At 38.9% G+C, this 17,929-nt stretch overlaps 1 protein-coding gene across 1 annotated transcript in view; it reads left to right on the forward strand.

The window, feature by feature from the left end:
- LOC124551227 (putative ATP-dependent RNA helicase DHX57) overlaps window positions 1–17,929 on the forward strand; it is a 239,536-nt gene that overhangs the window by 153,919 nt on the left and 67,688 nt on the right. The window contains exons 16-17 of the mRNA XM_047126220.1: window positions 9,791–9,904; window positions 15,623–15,873. Of these exons, the coding sequence (XP_046982176.1) occupies window positions 9,791–9,904; window positions 15,623–15,873 (365 nt within the window). The remainder of the gene's footprint in view (window positions 1–9,790; window positions 9,905–15,622; window positions 15,874–17,929) is intronic.

Here is a 17,929-nt window from a genome sequence, read left to right on the forward strand (position 1 = left end):
CAGTTGGTAAAATCGATCGTTTGAACGATTCGTTCATTTTACGACAGATTTAGAATTTCAGATGTGTCCGAAGCCTTTTTGGACGATTTTATAAAATCTCGGTGATTGCAGGCTCTCTTCGTCACAACTGAAACTTCTCCACTAATTACAGGGCCAAGACAATCATCAATGATTCAGACAGAGAACTCATTCGTCATTCACTCTAGAATAAAAGGGTCACAAACCTTATTTTTGAGGAAAATTGTATATTCAATCCATCTCCATTACATGTTCCGTTTTCTGTTGATTCCAGATCTTACTTAATTTGCATTTACAGTTTTTCTCTCTCTTCAAATAACCCACTAGTGGCACAAACGTTAATAGCTCGCTTTAGCGAGAAGAAGAGCAAATATGTCTCTTTTAGCAACCCGACAATCTTCCAACAGATACTTCCGAAGCTGTCCTAGTTATCCGTCTATAATAACCTTGGAGAATACATATATGTCTCTCTGTTATTCCAAAGAATAAACGTACTAGAAAAATACCTTGGCGTCGACGAGCTGTCGGCGCATATATTACTAGAAAATCCGATCAGATACTTTCCAAAAGGGAATAAATGTGGATGATTTGATTGATAATTATTAATTATTGCGTGGTAGAGGGTAATTTTCCGTGGGGAGATTACAACAGGTAGCATGACATCCATATATTGTTCCAATGCAAAACCAGTCCACTTTTCGAGTAATAGTTGGCTCGCATGTCTTGAAATATCACAGTGCGGAATATATCAACCACAGGCTTTTGAGTGCAGTGATGGAGGGCCAAGTTGCACTTGAGCTTTCAGCAGAGAGAACACACCCACACATTCACACAAGCAAGCACACCTCATTTACACTACCGCTACCACCACCAGCAGTGACGGAATGCGACTGTTACCTGAATAGTAACCTGAGTGTGCTGGGGAGGGGGGATGATAGCAAGTTACAGGTGGGGGAAGAATGCTGTCTGGCAGGGCATGCCAGGACAAGTGACCGCCACGAAACTTTGGCCAAGAGCGAAATGGACCAACCTGTGGCACAACATGCAAGTTGAACGTGGAATACTTGATTATAGTGGCTGCTTCACAACCTGTGCCATTTGGATCCTTCCCTCCACCGCCAGCTTTTCTGAATTGAATTGTGCAGATGGCAGTTAACATTACAACACAAAACAGACACCCCCCCGCGTGTCCTATTACCTCCTCCCTTTTCACGTCCCTCACCCTCATTGTGTGCCACCTGTCCTGTGCCGTCGCCCCCCCTTCCCTGCTCCCCGCTTTCTTTCTCCCACCTCCCAATGCTGTTCCTGGCAGTATCATCATGCCGTGACCCAGTCTCTGCATGCCCCACCATACAGCACTCTTCTCTCTCCCCAGCCATACCCTGCCATCCCTCCTCCTTCCCTGCCACACTCTGGATTGCTATTCGTGTGACAGTAACATTCCAATCAGAGCTGCTGGTGGTAGTGGTCACAGTGTGTAGGAGATGTGCTTGCTAGTGTAAATGTGTGTGTTAGTATTGTATACTGAAGAAGACTTTGGCTGAAAGCTATAATGTGTAACAGTCTTTCCGTTGTGCCTGTCTGCAACTCAGTGGGTCATCTTTATGATGAGTGGCAATCTATCTCAGTCCAAAGAATCACGTAATAGTGCCACACTTTAATTATATCTTCAAGAATAGCACAAATGCAGCACCAGCCTAACCAGATGCACTTTTTTTTTTAAAATCATCAGTCTTTCAACTGGTTTGATTCTGTTGTCAGTCTGCTCTATCTGGAACAAATGTCCGCCCGCAGTAGCTGAGTGGTCAGCATGACAGAATGTCAATCCTAAGGGCCTGTGTTCGATTCCTGGCTAGGTCAGAGATTTTCTCCACTCAGGGACTGGGTGTTGTGTTGTCCTAGTCATCATCATTTCATCCCCATCGACGTGCAAGTCACCGAAGTGGCGTCAAATCGAAAGACTTGCACGCGGCAAATGGTTTACCCGACGCGAGGCCCTAGTCACACGACATTTACATTTACACTTGGAAAAAATCTCTTCATTCCTAAGTAACTACCAAACCCAGCACCTGTTTGATAGTTATCTTGGTCTGCCCTACCGCCCCTTTACTGCCATTCCCAGCACAGTGTTTGCTTTTCCAGGATACTATAACTGATGCCCCTTTTAGCATGTCCCTTCTTCTACTAAGTGTCTTCCGTTAACTTTAATCTCATATTCAATGTAGCACATCTTCATTTCATAGTTTATGTATTCACTTCACTTCTCACGCTCTTTGAAAGCACCACATTTTAAATGATTACAGTTTCTGATTCACCAGAGCTATCAGGCTGGTGGCAGCAACTTACATTTCACTGTCATTATCTTCTTCTCACTTAAACATATCCAGTTTGTTTGAACATATGGCATAAAACTGATTTATGTAATGAACTATTCTCCCACATTGTGATTGTGTAACCTTACAGACAGTAACTCACACCCATGGAATGCCACTTCCTCCTGGCTTTCCATGCTAAGCATGATCTGATTTGTTTGGTTCTGATGTTGGTGAGCTAACCATGTACAGTTGAACTGTTTTTAATTTTCTCCATAAAAGTAGTTTTTATTCTTTGATGTAATGTTTGAAACTGCATTCAGGGTTGAGGGGCTGCTTGGGGCCTGGTTCCCCTTAACACTACCTTCTATACCGGCTGCCTCTATCGCCCACTTGTAGTATGTTTGAGTTGCTTTTAGATGCAGTTTGCCCTTTTTCAGCCTCACCCAATTTTCTCTGTTAGGGATAGCAAGCACACTGTTGAACAGTGTGTAATGCTACACTCTTCATTACTTTGACCATAATGGATCAAGGGTTGGATGACTTTGGAAAGGACAGCTCCTGTTGTATGCAGAGCCCCGTGGCACACCCACTTGTTACCTTAATTATTTCTTTCACCTTGTATTATCATTGACAGTCCAGCTGATATACATTATGTCTTTAGTCTCTCACTTTAACTGTTATGACTCTCCTGACTAGAAGGTATGTTTTACTGTGTCACTGTCTTTGCCGTTAACAGGGTTGGTGTGGGGTCAGATGTGGGTTGGGTTTCTCTCCTCATAAATGAGCTCTGGGAGACACCTTGTCTGCTCTGACTTACTTAACAATTGATCCACATACTTTTACTTCCCAGTAAATTATTTCTCAGCACTGTCATCAAAAGCGTCCTCAGTGACTTGATTTTATCACCACTATGCAATTTAAATTTAAAATTGTAGCAGTACCAATTTCTATTTGCACAAGCAAATCGGACTTCATAGAGATAAACTAACAGGGTGTATACGACTCGGGACAACTGGGAGATTCGGGAAAAACCCGGGAATTTTTTCAACCGGGAGAACACCAGGAAAAACCCGGGAATATTTTGGAATTCCGGGAATATTTTGGAATTCCGGGAATTTTTTGGAATTCTGGGAATTTTTCATTGTTTTAGTTTTCAGTTAAATTTTTGTAATTTTGACTGGTAAGAACTGTTACTCTAACAAAGGATATTACTGTATCCCGCTGCTGCAGAATAATACTTCAACAATAAAACATAAACAAGAGAAAAAAAAGGAAAATAGCTTGAATTGTAAAGGAAATGCGCCATATATGACGACGACACATAGTCCTCATGCAAGCGTCTGCCAACAGCAAATGTGTCAAAGGCTTTGCGAAGACTGTGCAGTACTTCATAACAACAAATTCTCTCCGATGAGCGTGAAGTCACAACCGTTTACATTTGATTCGTGTTAGCAGTTACGAGCGGGCTCATGCACATGCGCAGTTGAGTCGCATTTTAGTAGTAGATCCTCCCGCTTCTGGCTATAGGAATGTGGCTGTTGGCTGTGCAAGCAGTGGCAGCAAGCGGCTAGATGCTGCCGGGAAAAGGGGGTGCCAAATTCATATTCTCGAGGCGAAAAAACCTTGTTTCACAAAGCCCCTAGCATCCAGCGCACGTTGATCTATCGATCATTTATATGATTTTGAAACGCATCCCTGTTGGTTTTTGAACATTTTTGAATACATTTTAAGTTCATTTCTGAATGAACTATAAGTTGATTTTTGAATGTGTGGATAGTGTACGTGATGTCTCTGTCAGGAGAATCCTCGTCGCATCTAGAAATAAACTTTCCGCAGACAAAAGGGATGTGGCTACATGAGCTGAGCGGAGTAAAGCCGAACGAATGAATGCCAATCGCTGTCATATTATGTACTTGATTGGGTTTTCAAATGATCAGCGTTGTTATAATTACTAGCGAAATCCTTAGATTCAGTCTACCAGAATGTAACTAAACGACTACAGGAATAACAAGTGAAAAAGATTGTGTATTATCTTCTCGTTGTATCCAAGAAAATGAAATTGTGACAGAAAAGTTTTGGCCAGATCGTTACACTAGTAAGGACCAGTTGTACAGTCCCCGGCTAGCAGCCGCTTAAGTTCTATTTTGGAAGTAACGCAGAAAAATTTTGTTCGAATATGTAACAATGCTTCACCGCAAAATAATCGCAGGGTAACTAAACCAGTGATTCTGGCAGGGTTAGTGAAGTTAATCGGCGAACAAATTTTCACAGTGGCAGGAATAGCTACAGAATTGGTGATGACAAGATGGTTTGTTAGAACGAGGAAGCAGAAGAAACGGGGACATCACACCAATTGTGGAAGAATAAGATGATTCCAAATTTATATAAAAATTTTGTAATACTACTTTTCGATCTCATGCTTGAGAAACTGGTGCGTATGAATGAAATGTGAAACTATTTCCTAACATAAAGCTTTTTGCTTTTAGTAGGCCTAATAGGCATTTGATATTGTTACTTTGTGAATTATATTCTGTCATGTTATAAAAATGACCATTAGTGCCAATACAGTATTGCTTATTTGGTGTGTTACAAAATTGCTGCTATATTAGAAAGGCCTATTTTGATAATCATCTTGTGGTGCAGTTCTTCTTGTCGTCTCTGTGCTTGCTAAGAAAATGGGATGAGAAGTTCCGCCTTATGCAAGACACCCCTTTTCTTTTGTTTCACCCATACACGTTTCAGCACTTTTGTGCTATCGTCAGTGGGTTCTATTTTTATTTTTAACTTACATGATGTTATTGTTCACTTGTTTTGGTAGCTGTTCTGCTACACAATATACAACTTGTCATAGTTTTGAAGTTGTGGTATGTTTTCCTGTGTTGTTGGCGAAGTAAATAGGCTTACTTCTTTGCCTGTGTTCACGTGGCAATGCAGTTTTTCCAATTACTCAAAACATAGGTGGAGTTTTCGCTGCCATTACGTGTTGTTGTGTACAACACAAAAGAAAAAAGGTGTCTTGCATAAAGCGGAACTTCTCATCTCATAGGCCTATTTTGTTTTATCTAGCATACAGTGACAAAATAGACGTAATCAGATCGAGAAACCACGCCAGTCTTGGGTATTATTAGTGTTAACAGCTTTTTCAGTATCAGATAACGATATTTCCATTTTTCGTGTAGCAAAATGTTTGACGAACTTTGGTGAGGTAATAGATTCATGCGCAGAAAAGAAAGCACGCCATGTAAAGCTGTAGCAAGATTAGAGAGAAAAAAATGCTAGGAGGTAAGGATTGAAGAAGTGTGTACTTTCTTGCTTGTCTCTTGCCTATGTTGGTTTTATGTAGCCTGTATTAGCCTGTATTTAATTTTATGTCACACAAAACAGCAAGTTATCAGCTAACAGACAATAAAGAGTGCAAATTTTCTGAAGATTTCATGTACTCCCGATTACAAATAATCCCATCTGCTATTAATGGCGAGTTTTTAAAAAAATAATAATAAAAAAGAAGGGCAGGCTGTCAAACCGGCCGAGTGGGAGCAGGAGAGGCACCACAGGACATTTCAATTTCCACTGACCTGAATATAGTTTGATGGCATCGCTTACAAAATATACACCTTCCAATTCCACAGAGCAAAATACAGTGACGTGCGATAGAAGAATGCTGTATGAAGAGGCGTGGTACTGCACTTTGGCACACTTAAGACCAAATAACAAGTCATACATTTTCTCAAACACATATGTTTTATGTTTCAAACTTTTCAGAATGATGTGCCCTACAAGATGCACATATTTTTGAAATTTCGATTTTTTAAATATTGACCCAGTTCGCAAATATCGTAGATCCGGGGCTGATGCGCAGAGCAGCCTGAGTTATAGTGGGTAGTCTCCACGTGACCCATGTTTACGTTTAGTAATTTTGCTGTTTCCCCTTGTTTTACTCTCACGTCAAATGAAAATAAAACGGATATCTATGGCTGGGAGATATCAAGTGAATTATAATACAGTCACATAATTACGAAAGGTTTAAATATTTAATTAGTTTCAAATTTTATTTTATTTCCACCTTTCGGACAGTCAAGCATTAATCGCCTTGCGGAACAATGAAGTTATTTTTGTCTGTTTGCTAAAGAAATTGGGCTTTTATTAACCTTTTCCGCAGAGGCAGTCAATGTATTTGAAACAAAATTTTTAATTCCACAGTACTGGCTAATTTCAACTGTTCGCTGTGTTTCAAGTGCACGTTTTCATCTTCTAGCATGTATGGCATTACACCATAATAAAGAACCAAACATGATGTAATACAGTACTGGTGCTCCAAGAAAATTTACACCCCGAAAACCACACTGGAAAGCTTAATATCAGGTCGAGGTCTACTTCGTTGGGAATATGGACATACGAATGTGTACTTTAAGTTGCAGTTTAAATGTGCACATTTTAGTATGGTTCACGAAATTCTGATGCTCTTGGAGTACTCTGTGATGTCTTGCTGCTTTTACATCAGAATGTAAGATCTTTTAATGTTTTACATGTACGTACATACGGGCTTCCTACTTCATGGTAGCTGCACAAGCGCGTTGTCGCCTGTTACCTGGCGCTCTATGGAAACTGCTGAAACGAACCTATTTCTAACAGGTCGCGGAAAAATATTGGGAATGCTGGTTTGAAAAGCGTTACTTTCAAAGTAAATATCCTTTAACATAAGTTGGACTATGCGCGAGAATGTACCATGAATTTCTTAAATTACAGAGCGTTTGAGTCTCATTTAAAAATCAACTCTTTGATGACGAGCCATTTAGAAGCATGTTGAACCCTGAAGATCAGACATTTATGTCATTATTAAAAATTTTACTGGCACATTTGTGTGATATACCTTAAAGTGTAACACACGCAAAAAAATCAACTTTATATGCAAATTAGCTTCTCTTGCAGCTTATTAACCTTAGAGACCAATATTATATGTGAAAGCTTTGCTTTTCTTGTAGCAACACGGTGTATATTAATTTAAACCATTAACTTGTGTGTTACCACTACTTAACAATGATGTTGCTATTGGCTGACTGCATCATGTGCCCTATGCTCTAAATATTCGCTGTCATCAGCTGGCGAGATCACGTGACATGAGCTATGACTGGCTTACAAAACCCCATTGCAAGCTCGATTTCAGTGATTCGGAAAGTAACATGCGGTGTTTGGTGGAATTTTGATGTATACTTTCGTAATACGAAAATACGCAGCGTACATGTTGTTGCACATCAAAGATATTTCCAAAACGTGTCTTTTTCCCTGAGTTTCGTTTTATAAAGTGCCGGAAAATTCTACACCCGTGTCCAAGACCATAACCATTCAAAGGATTGATAAATTTTTGCAGTTCCAAGGGAAAATATACCGTTACTTAGGACGGAAAAAGTGTGTTTTTACCCGGGAGAAAGTTTATTTTTAACTGGGAAATCCGGGAAAAATCCGGGAATGTTTTTTCCTTGTCCGCGTATACACCCTGACTAAGCAAGTTCCGTGTAATAAATATAAATTAAGTCAGATGGCCACAGTGGTGGCTGAACAGATGCTAACCAGGCTGGCTAAGTCTGTTTACAGAAACTTACTGCTTGATCCATGAGATGAGCTATTAAAAAATAATGTTGACAGTAAAATGAAGAACCACAATACAATTAATTTCATTGATCATTACTTATTATACAGTAAGATTTACATAGACAATATGTCCATACAGATACGGGCATGGACACCTAAGAACAACTAATAAGAGAAGAACAAAACAGTGACAAAAAATGACAAGAGATTCTCCTTTTTACTCGTGGAGATGAAAATTAAATCAATGTTACCACTATTAAAGTCCAAACACTTTATGAGTTATATTGTCATCATAGAAGTATTGTTTTCTGTTCAATAAATGTCACTGTCTATTCAAGGCAAGTTATACAGGCTAAGGAAGAAGGGAAAAAAAATCATTGTGATGCTTTAATCCCCAGTCAGCTGACTAACCAACCAACGAAATTGACATGTGTCAAGATAATTTCTGGAGCACTGAAAGGGTGTGTTTTAGGGGCCATTATTCCTTATAGTATTTGTGAGTAATCTAGTGAGTAACATTGGAAGGTACATGAGGCTTTTTGTTAGACATTGCTGTTGCCTACAGGAAGGTTGCAACATCAGAAGCCTGAACAAAATGCAGGAAGACCTACATAGACTCAAAGATTGGGACAAGGATTGTTAGTTGACCCTGACTATAAATAAATATAACATAATGCTCGTAAATAGGGAAAATGATGAGTTACTGTTATATTGCACTATTGGTGAAAAATCATCGTGAATGATGAGTACTACAAGCTTCACTGTATAAATATTTCATCATTTCTTGGTCATGCATCAAGGATATTTTTAATTCAGATTCCAATATTTTGGCTGATAACCTTTCAGCCATTTTCAAGGAGAGGTGCTTGCAAGTTTTTAAGTCACTGTGTACGCTATGTAGTAAACATACATGCTTTAGAGACAACACTGTTGGTAACAAGAGCATTAGTCATAGATTAAACTTGATGCACGTAAGAGTAAAACAAAGCAAGCACTGAATCGGTGAATCCACAGTGCTTACGAAGTGTGTTGTTGATAATTATGGGTGCCATGAAGACTTAGGATATTTCCTTTGAACAGTAAATAGACTGTCAAAGAATGTTGGATCGAACACCAGTGATATACCTGCCTTCTACAGTGTAATAAATCAGCTGTGGCTGAACAGTGTATTTCCACTGGCCATTCTGTGGCTTACAGGAAAGTTAAGACATTGGCTACAGCTTGGTCTCACCTGGGATTTGATGGTCAAGGAAACTGTGAAAATCCAGTTAGCAGACAACCTGCTCAACTGAGGCGACAGTTTCCAGCTCAACAAATTGTGGAAACCCCTCATTTCATGTCTGCGCTTTCAAAATAAATATTCTAAATCTTCGTGCCACCCATAATTATCAACAACACACTTGGTAAATCCTGTGCTTGCTTTGAATTACTCATAGACACATCTAGTTTAATCTGTGAGTGGTGCTCTTGTTGCCAATGGTGATATCTCTTAACACATGTACATTTACTCCACAGCATATAAAGTGATTTAAAAGCTTGCAAGTGACTCACCTTGGGAATTGTAGAGAGGTTGATTTCGAAACATCTCAAATGCACACCCAAAAAATGATGGAATATTCGATCTGTCAGGTAAACTTCAGGAAACACAATGCTTTATAAACATTTGTACTGTCAGAAAGATTAATCACCCCAACATTTACTTTTAGTCCAATAATTGTCAGACCTCAAATTATGTCGGAAAGCTATACTGCAATGTGCTATTTCTTGACCTAATCAACTGCAGTTGTATTATCTTTCTTACTAAATAATAGCTCTTGTTTTTCACTTAATTGTTTTTACTAGCTAACACTTTTCTTTTTCTCTTTCAGGAAACCAAAGAATGGAATGCGGAAGATAGTCTTGTCTACAAATATAGCAGAAACGTCTGTCACCATTGATGACTGTGTATTTGTAATAGACACTGGAAAAATGAAGGAAAACAGGTACACTTTCATGTCGTCTTATTATTACAGCTGCTACCTGCATTTTTAAGGAGAATACTTTTAATGTGTTTTCATGGTGATTGACTCATCCAGTGGTTCTGCAGGTCAGCTGCTAGCCACATTTTTTTTAGCACTTTTTTATATTCTTAACTCTGTTTGTTTATATATTTGTTCAGCAGATTTTAGAAAATATCATGTTTTCAATTTTATGTTGTGGATGAGTGTGATTCAGCAGATGAGCAGATGAATGTGAGTAAAGGTGGGAATCCATGAACAGGTTTTTTAGCTATTCACGATTGTTATATGTCTTTAGATATCTGTCACTGACAACTTTAGCAAGGTTACAGATAACTGCAATATTGAACTACACACATTCACAAATGATAACTGCTGTATACTCATTGTATCAAAAGTAAAAGTCATTCTGGAATATTGTAGGGATGTAAAGGAAAAAGCTGACCAGTAATTTCCCTATGATGTGAAATTTCACTGCTGCTGATACACATATTTGAAAGTAAAAAAGCTAACTGTTGGTACTGTATTCTCTTTCATTGGAGAGGAAGGCGAGTTAGGTTGGGAAGAATAGGATGCACCTGTTGTGAGGATGATGAGAGACGAAGATGAAGGGGAGGTGTCTGAGGCAGTGGGAGGTCAAAGACAGAACATTGGAAGCTCTGTGCCAGCTTCAGTCGTAAGATGATGGGGCAGAGTAGGAAGTAAGGGATGGGTTAAGACAAAGGAAATTGAGTATTGAAAATGAATAGCGCAAGTAAGAATTAGGAGGGAATTGGAAAAGAGAAGTGAAATGAATAGCGAAATTAAGAACTAGGAGAAAAAAAAAGAGAGGGTGGTGAAGATGTAGATAAAAAAAGTAATAGAGAAAATAAATTCTTCAATGAAAAATGGAAAGGGGGGGGGGGGGTCCTTAACAGGGGTAAAGTCCAGAAGGGTAGTGAGATGAGGAGCTATGGTGTAGAGTGTGTTCCCATTCTTGAAGTTCAGGCAAATTAGTACTAGATGGGGGTTCCAAATAGTGTGTACTGTACCATACAGCATGCTGGAGATAATACTTAGCAACGGATTCTTTATAATTTAACTCATACTTTCAAAATAAAGTTCAGTCTCAACATACAAGGTGCAAAAAAAAAAAAAAAAAAAAAAAAGGGGGGGGGGGGGGGGCAGTCTGTATTTGGATTGGTGGTAGCACGAACCAGAATAAGAAAAAAACATCCGTTACACATGCATACCATAAGAGCTATGAGCGCTTACTCAGTAGAAAGAGATGTGTTTCACAGTGGAAAAGATGAAAAAGTGCTTACATTCTGGAACATTCTCAAACTTTCAGAAGATTGTATATAACATTCTGGAAAATTATCCAACATTCTAGAAGGAACATTACGGCAAGACAGACTCACACTTGCCTGTACAGTGAATTCCTGGATGCCAGATAGGTACATAAAACATTAACACAACTCTTAGGTATTTCCCTTTCATTATTCTAGAATTAAACTGAAACAAGCTAATCTTCTGACACTGCATCAAAAGAATAATATGGGTCTGAGATACTGAGTAGTGACATTTAGTTTTCATATGCCTATTAGCTACCCTTTACATTATTTTGAAATAGTATGTATATAATGCTTAATGTCAACAAAAGTTAAATAGAGTAATGGAAAGTACTAGGTGCAATATAAATAATTTAAGGTGAAAAGGTAACAACTCGCTGATTAGTTGAGTTGTTAAGTTATTGGTAGGCACAGAAACAGCTATAGAATGGAATCCTTCTTTACTCCTTAAACAATAAAAAACATTGAGTAGATGTAGAAGCAGTGAAGTAGAGGTTCCTTTGTCAGTAGGATTAAAGTTTAATTCTTAGAGCTGAAACCTCAACCACGGAGAGTGTGAAAGATGGAAAGAAGAGAGTGCATACACAGGGAAAAAATACAGTGTTCATAATCAGCAAATACGCATCTACATCTACATCTACACTCCTGTACTAGTTATTGGGGTTATTTCATGTTCCATTCATATATGGAGTGCGGGAAGAATGAGTGCACGAAATAATTAATCTAATCATGTCCTCACCATCTCTGCAGGAGCCATCTTTAGGGGATTGTAGTATATCTTTAGAATCATGATATAAAGGCAATTCTTGAAACTAAAGTAGGCTTTCTTGGTATAGTTTACATCTATCTTCAGGAGTCTGCCTGTGCTTATTCACATTGCGCTTCTCTGGGTGTTTACATTCAGTATCCCCTCTTAGTCCTTTCGGTATAGGTCACACACATCTGAGCAGCATTCTAGAATGTATTGCACTAGTGATTTGCAGGCAACTTTCTTTGTAGGCTGATTGCATTTCCCCAGTATTCTACCAAGGAACAAGTGTCTACCACCTGTTTTACCTATAATTGAGCCTGTGTGGTCATTCCATGCAATATCCCTACAGTATTGTGCAGTTGGTTACACCCAGGTATTTGTACGAGTTGACTGATTTCAATTACAACTTGTTGATATTGTAGCCATAGGATACCATTTTTTTTCTTTTTTACATTTCTGAACATTTTAAGCAAGTTGCCAATCTTTGCACCACTTTGATCTGACTGATTATTCATGCAGCTTCTTTCTGACAGTACTTCATTATAGACAACTGAATCATCTGCAAAAAGACTGAGGTTACTATTAAATTGTCGGCAAGATCATTAAAATACAACGTGAACAGCAAGGGTGCCAACACACTTCCCTGGGGGCACACACAAGGTTACTTCTAAATGTTTTTATGACTATCCATCCCCAATAACTTGTTGCGTCCTCCCTACCAAAAAATCCTCGATCAAATCACAAATTACACTCGATGCCTCATATGATTATACTTTTGATAATAAGTGTGGATTTGGTACCGAGTCTAGTGCTCTCCTGAAATCAAGAAATACTGTGTCTATCTGGCTGCCTTGATCCAAAGCTTCCAGTATGTCATATGAGAAAGGTGCACGTTGGGTTTCACATGATGGATGTGAAAAGCATTGTGCAGAGCACCATATAATGTGTGAGTGTATCATACTGAGCAATACTAATAAGTAAAGGCAGTAGATAGACTAGTACAGGTAAATGAGAACTGATGTTTACATTTGAAATATTGTTGTCTTTTTATGTAATCTTCTTTTATTTCTCACAGCCTGTGACCGTATGGGAATTTTCACCCTACCCTTCAATAGTTCCATTTGATTATCTTCAGGTCATTCTTTTTTTCTGCTCTCATTTCAATTCTAGTTTTCCTTTTTTATTCATCAGCTTGGTGTATTGTGTGAGGCATACAAGTTAATTGTATGGACTAAATGTTAGTGTTCTTACTTCGTTAACTGTCTGCTAAACCACAAATCATTTTATGGTACATTACACATGTCAGCTCTGTGCAGCAACAGAAGATGATTAAAACTTAGCAAACATGCATGCATATAATTACTAATATAATGGAAGGAAACATTCCACGTGGGAAAAATTATATATAAAAACAAAGATGAGGTGACTTACCGAACAAAAGCGCTGGCAGGTCGATAGACACACAACCAAACACAAACATACACACAAAATTGAAGCTTTCGCAACAAACTGTTGCCTCATCAGGAAAGAGGGAAGGAGAGGGGAAGACGAAAGGAAGTGGGTTTTAAGGGAGAGGGTAAGGAGTCATTCCAATCCCGGGAGCGGAAAGACTTACCTTAGGGGGAAAAAAGGACAGGTATACACTGGCACACACGCACATATCCATCCACACATACAGACACAAGCAGACATATTTAAAGACCTGTCTGCTTGTGTCTGTATGTGTGGATGGATATGTGCGTGTGTGCGAGTGTATACCTGTCCTTTTTTCCCCCTAAGGTAAGTCTTTCCGCTCCCGGGATTGGAATGACTCCTTACCCTCTCCCTTAAAACCCACTTCCTTTCGTCTTCCCCTCTCCTTCCCTCTTTCCTGATGAGGCAACAGTTTGTTGCGAAAGCTTCAATTTTGTGTGTATGTTTGTGTTTGGTTGTGTGTCTATCGACCTGCCAGCGCTTTTGTTCGGTAAGTCACCTCATCTTTGTTTTTATACATATAATTACTAACATATTTATGTAATTCTGGAAGTGGTGTTGCTCTTTTTATTCATGTCCCATCTCGAGCTACTGTATAGATTGCTCACTCTACATACACATCTTTAGGCTCACAGCAGGACCATGATGACGCCCCTGCCTCCCTGTTACATCCTTCATGCATTCCCATTTTGTGTCTGAAAAACTGAGTTGGCATCCTTTCACAATGAAGGAGACATTGAGTTCAGAGATATGAAAGGAAATTAGCATTTTTCATCACCAACCTTAGGCGTACGGTTTTCCAGTACCACACATGGTGCTCTGAAGATATGAGTGACTGAGGTGGTTTATTTTTTTAATTGTTAACCAACTGCAAAACTTTTTTACCAATACCAACACTCTTTACCAATTGCATCTCTCTTTCACCAATCCCAACCTATTTCAACATGCCCTTTTTCATGTTATTTTAGTAATTCTGTACTGTGCAGTAGGTACCAGTAAACCATCACCCCCTTCCACCACTTTTCCCAAGCCTTCAGGTCTCAAACTCCCATGTACTAAACAGCTTAAAATGTCTGAAAATTGTACAGATGAGTTAGTGTGTTAAATATTCGATGTTAAGCAAGAAAAATCTTTGGTTGCAGACACAAAACAGTAATTTTGTTGATTTTACTAGTTTCTAAAAGAGAAAGAGTTTAGGAAACTGAAATTATAGTTTGTTGGAAGTTTATAAGTGTTCTCTTTATCAAACTCTGGATGAGTGTAGTCTGGGTAATTTGCACTCCGTTTAAAAAATAGCTAGGTCTCCACGCATCTCAGTATTTATGACGTGATATCTCCTGAACTATATGTCGTACAATGGTATAATGTGCAGGTCCATTCAGAGAGTGGGTGCAAAATATGTTGCGAATACAGTTAGTAGTAAGGGAGTAATAAATTAAAAAATCATGCATGATGCTGAATATTTACTGCAAGAACAGTGAAAATGTAGTATGCGATAAACCTTGTTTGTTTCATTATGTTGTAGGATATGTCAGTGAGAAATAATTTTGAAAAAGGTCTGAAGTTGTGTCTGTTAGATGTCACTAAGTGCTCTCATTCTCAAATGCTGGATGAATCTAGTCTACTGTTAGCGAGTAGATTGTGATAGAATTTTAAATTTTTGAATTCTGTCAGTAATTATATGAGATATTGAAAATCAAAATTTTGTTGCCCATGGAAGCCATTATGTAGAGGTTCATGTAACCATTTAGCCATTTAGTAACATAGCAGGTAACATTGATAAAGATTTTCAGAAATCATTGTTACCAGTTGCATAGGTTGCAGTTACTTATGGAACTTTTATTCATCACAGTTGTAGTGTTCCATATCTGTAACATATAAAAGTTTTCTTTTGTCTGTATTACTTATGCTAAATGTTTTAAATGCTTGTTAAAACTTCTTGGTTTTAGTTAACTCTCTCATATATTGTTGGGCAGTTTATTTGCTAGGTTGATTACCTTGCAGAGAATACTGTCCCAAACTTTTTTGTGAATTTGTCAGTGTAAGTGTAAGTCTCGCACTCGTCCCACCGACAGAGCGATATCTTGCCTTCTGTCGGTACACTGTCCTAAATAAAACTTCAATTTGAGTCTTGCTTTTTGCCCACAGATTTGATTCCAACAAGAATATGGGGAGTCTGGACACGGTGTGGGTGTCGAGGGCTAATGCGAGGCAGCGCAAGGGTCGCGCGGGTCGAGTGATGCCCGGGGTGTGCTGCTACCTGTACACGCACCACCGCTTTCAGTACCACTTCGACTCGCAGCCGGTCCCCGAGCTCCACCGCGTTCCCCTCGAGCAGTTGCTGCTGCGGATACTCACGATGCCCGTGTTTGCGGGCACCGACGTGCACAAAGTCTTAGGTTAGTACGTGTCTCACAGAATCTCGTCTCTTCGTAGTTAGGACACGTAACTGTTCTCCAAAATTGCACCGTCGGGTGACGCAGAAGCGACTGTGTCCAGTTACAGAGACTTGGAACGCGGTCAGAGAGGAATATTGAACTTCACCAGGTAGTAATAATGAAGCAGAGAAACATGGAGCACTGTGTTCCTGCACATAACATTTGTAGAACTCTGACAGATTGGTTGTTGTAAAATTAAGAGAAGACAGAATCGCTGGGCAGTATGTACCCCCCCCACCCCCCCCCCCCCCCCACCCCCACCCCCCAGGAGATGACATTACAGTACTATTGCTAATGGACATTTTTAAAAGTGAAAAATCTGTGATGGATTTGATAGATTGCAACTCACCACATAGACGAGACATTAAGTGTCAGGCACACACATTTTGAAGCAAATAAGCTATTGGACACAGTCCTTACTCGGGTGTAGAGAAATACCGTATTTACTTGAATCTAAGCCGCACTTGAATTTAAGCCGCACTTGAAAAATTAGATTTGAAATCAAGGAAAAAGAAATTTCCCGAATCTAAGCCACACTTGAAATTTGAGACTCAAAATTCAAGGGGAGAGAAAAGTTTTAGACCGCACCTCCAAATTGAAACAAAGTTGATTCATTTAGATCGAATGGATGAAGATACAACTACAGTAGTTTGGCTCGAGTCGTAAGCTTAACAGTTAAGCTTTACCAGGTAGCCATTGCTATGCGTCAGGCGCTCCATCCGTATTTATACGGGTACCCTTCCTTTTTCATGTGCTTCATCTGGTTTGAATTGATTCCTTGTTTTGTTTTGATCTGATAAGTACTGTTATCTTTTTTTATAGATGTTTACCTCACTCTAAGCTAAAAATGCGTTATTGTACTGTGTCATGCATTGTGTGTCGCATTCTGATAATGTGTGTTTACGACCTGTTGCCGCTCGCGGCACGGCTTGCATTGGTGCGCACTACCACCGCTTACAATAAAAAAGAAGAGAGGAATTGTCTCATTAGCGAAACAATGGCAAGAGACTGCTATTTGTTGTTACTTACACTGCTGCTTTCTTTGATAATGATCAACAACAACCAAATAATAGACTGCGTATGATAGAAGATGTTCTGAACGAGAGTTCGAAAATTTTTCTCTGTTTGAAAATCTTTGCAGACAGCTCTTTAGTACATTACATTCTGCACAGAAATTAGAGTCATCTTAGATTTTAAAATCTAGTCACTTGCCGTGCTTCATTTCTGACTGTATCACTATTCAGCATAAAAATAATATGAATATAAACATGACATGATATGTATATTCTTCCATGTTTGATGTTGTCTCACTCTAGTTTCGTAGTTTGTTACGCAGACAGGATTTAAATAAGATAGCGGCAAATACGAAAGAATACGTGGAATAATGTTTACATTCGTATTATTCTTATGGTGAAGAGAATACTGCATGTGATTCATGATTCATAAAAGTTCCTATTAGTAATCATTTCTTGTCACAGGTAGGAAAAAAATAATTCAGAACATAGAGTTGGACATATTGACACACATCCCAAACAGTCTTGCCAGTCGGATTTTTGTAGTAGATATTTAGTGATGACTTGAAATGCACGATGTGTTGTTGTCTTCAGTCCGTAGACTGGTTTGATGCAGCTCTCTACGCTTTTCTATCCTTTTGAATGCAGAGTAGTAACACTCGTAAAATAAGAATGAAAATAACTTAGAAAATAAATGCTGAAATTTAAAACAAAATTTTATTAGGTTTGTAATACATCTTATACGAAATGTTTAAAATATCAGTCATGATTCTGAATCACTATCACTCGATTCTTTGTTGCTCATTTCTTCATACAGAGGATCGTCCTCCGTGCCATCTAGTGCATTGGATATTGAACATTTTTTAATTGCTTGTTCCACAGTCTGCTTTGGACACACTTCCTTGCATCATAAATCCACTGGCACACTTGTGACAAACTTGCGCATTTTTCACATCTTGTCGGTGTCAGCTGTCTGTCGCTTTTCGAAAGCCAGTCTGTGTACA

The sequence above is a fragment of the Schistocerca americana genome, chromosome 9 (assembly GCF_021461395.2).
Source record: "Schistocerca americana isolate TAMUIC-IGC-003095 chromosome 9, iqSchAmer2.1, whole genome shotgun sequence".
Taxonomy (NCBI): domain Eukaryota; kingdom Metazoa; phylum Arthropoda; class Insecta; order Orthoptera; family Acrididae; genus Schistocerca; species Schistocerca americana.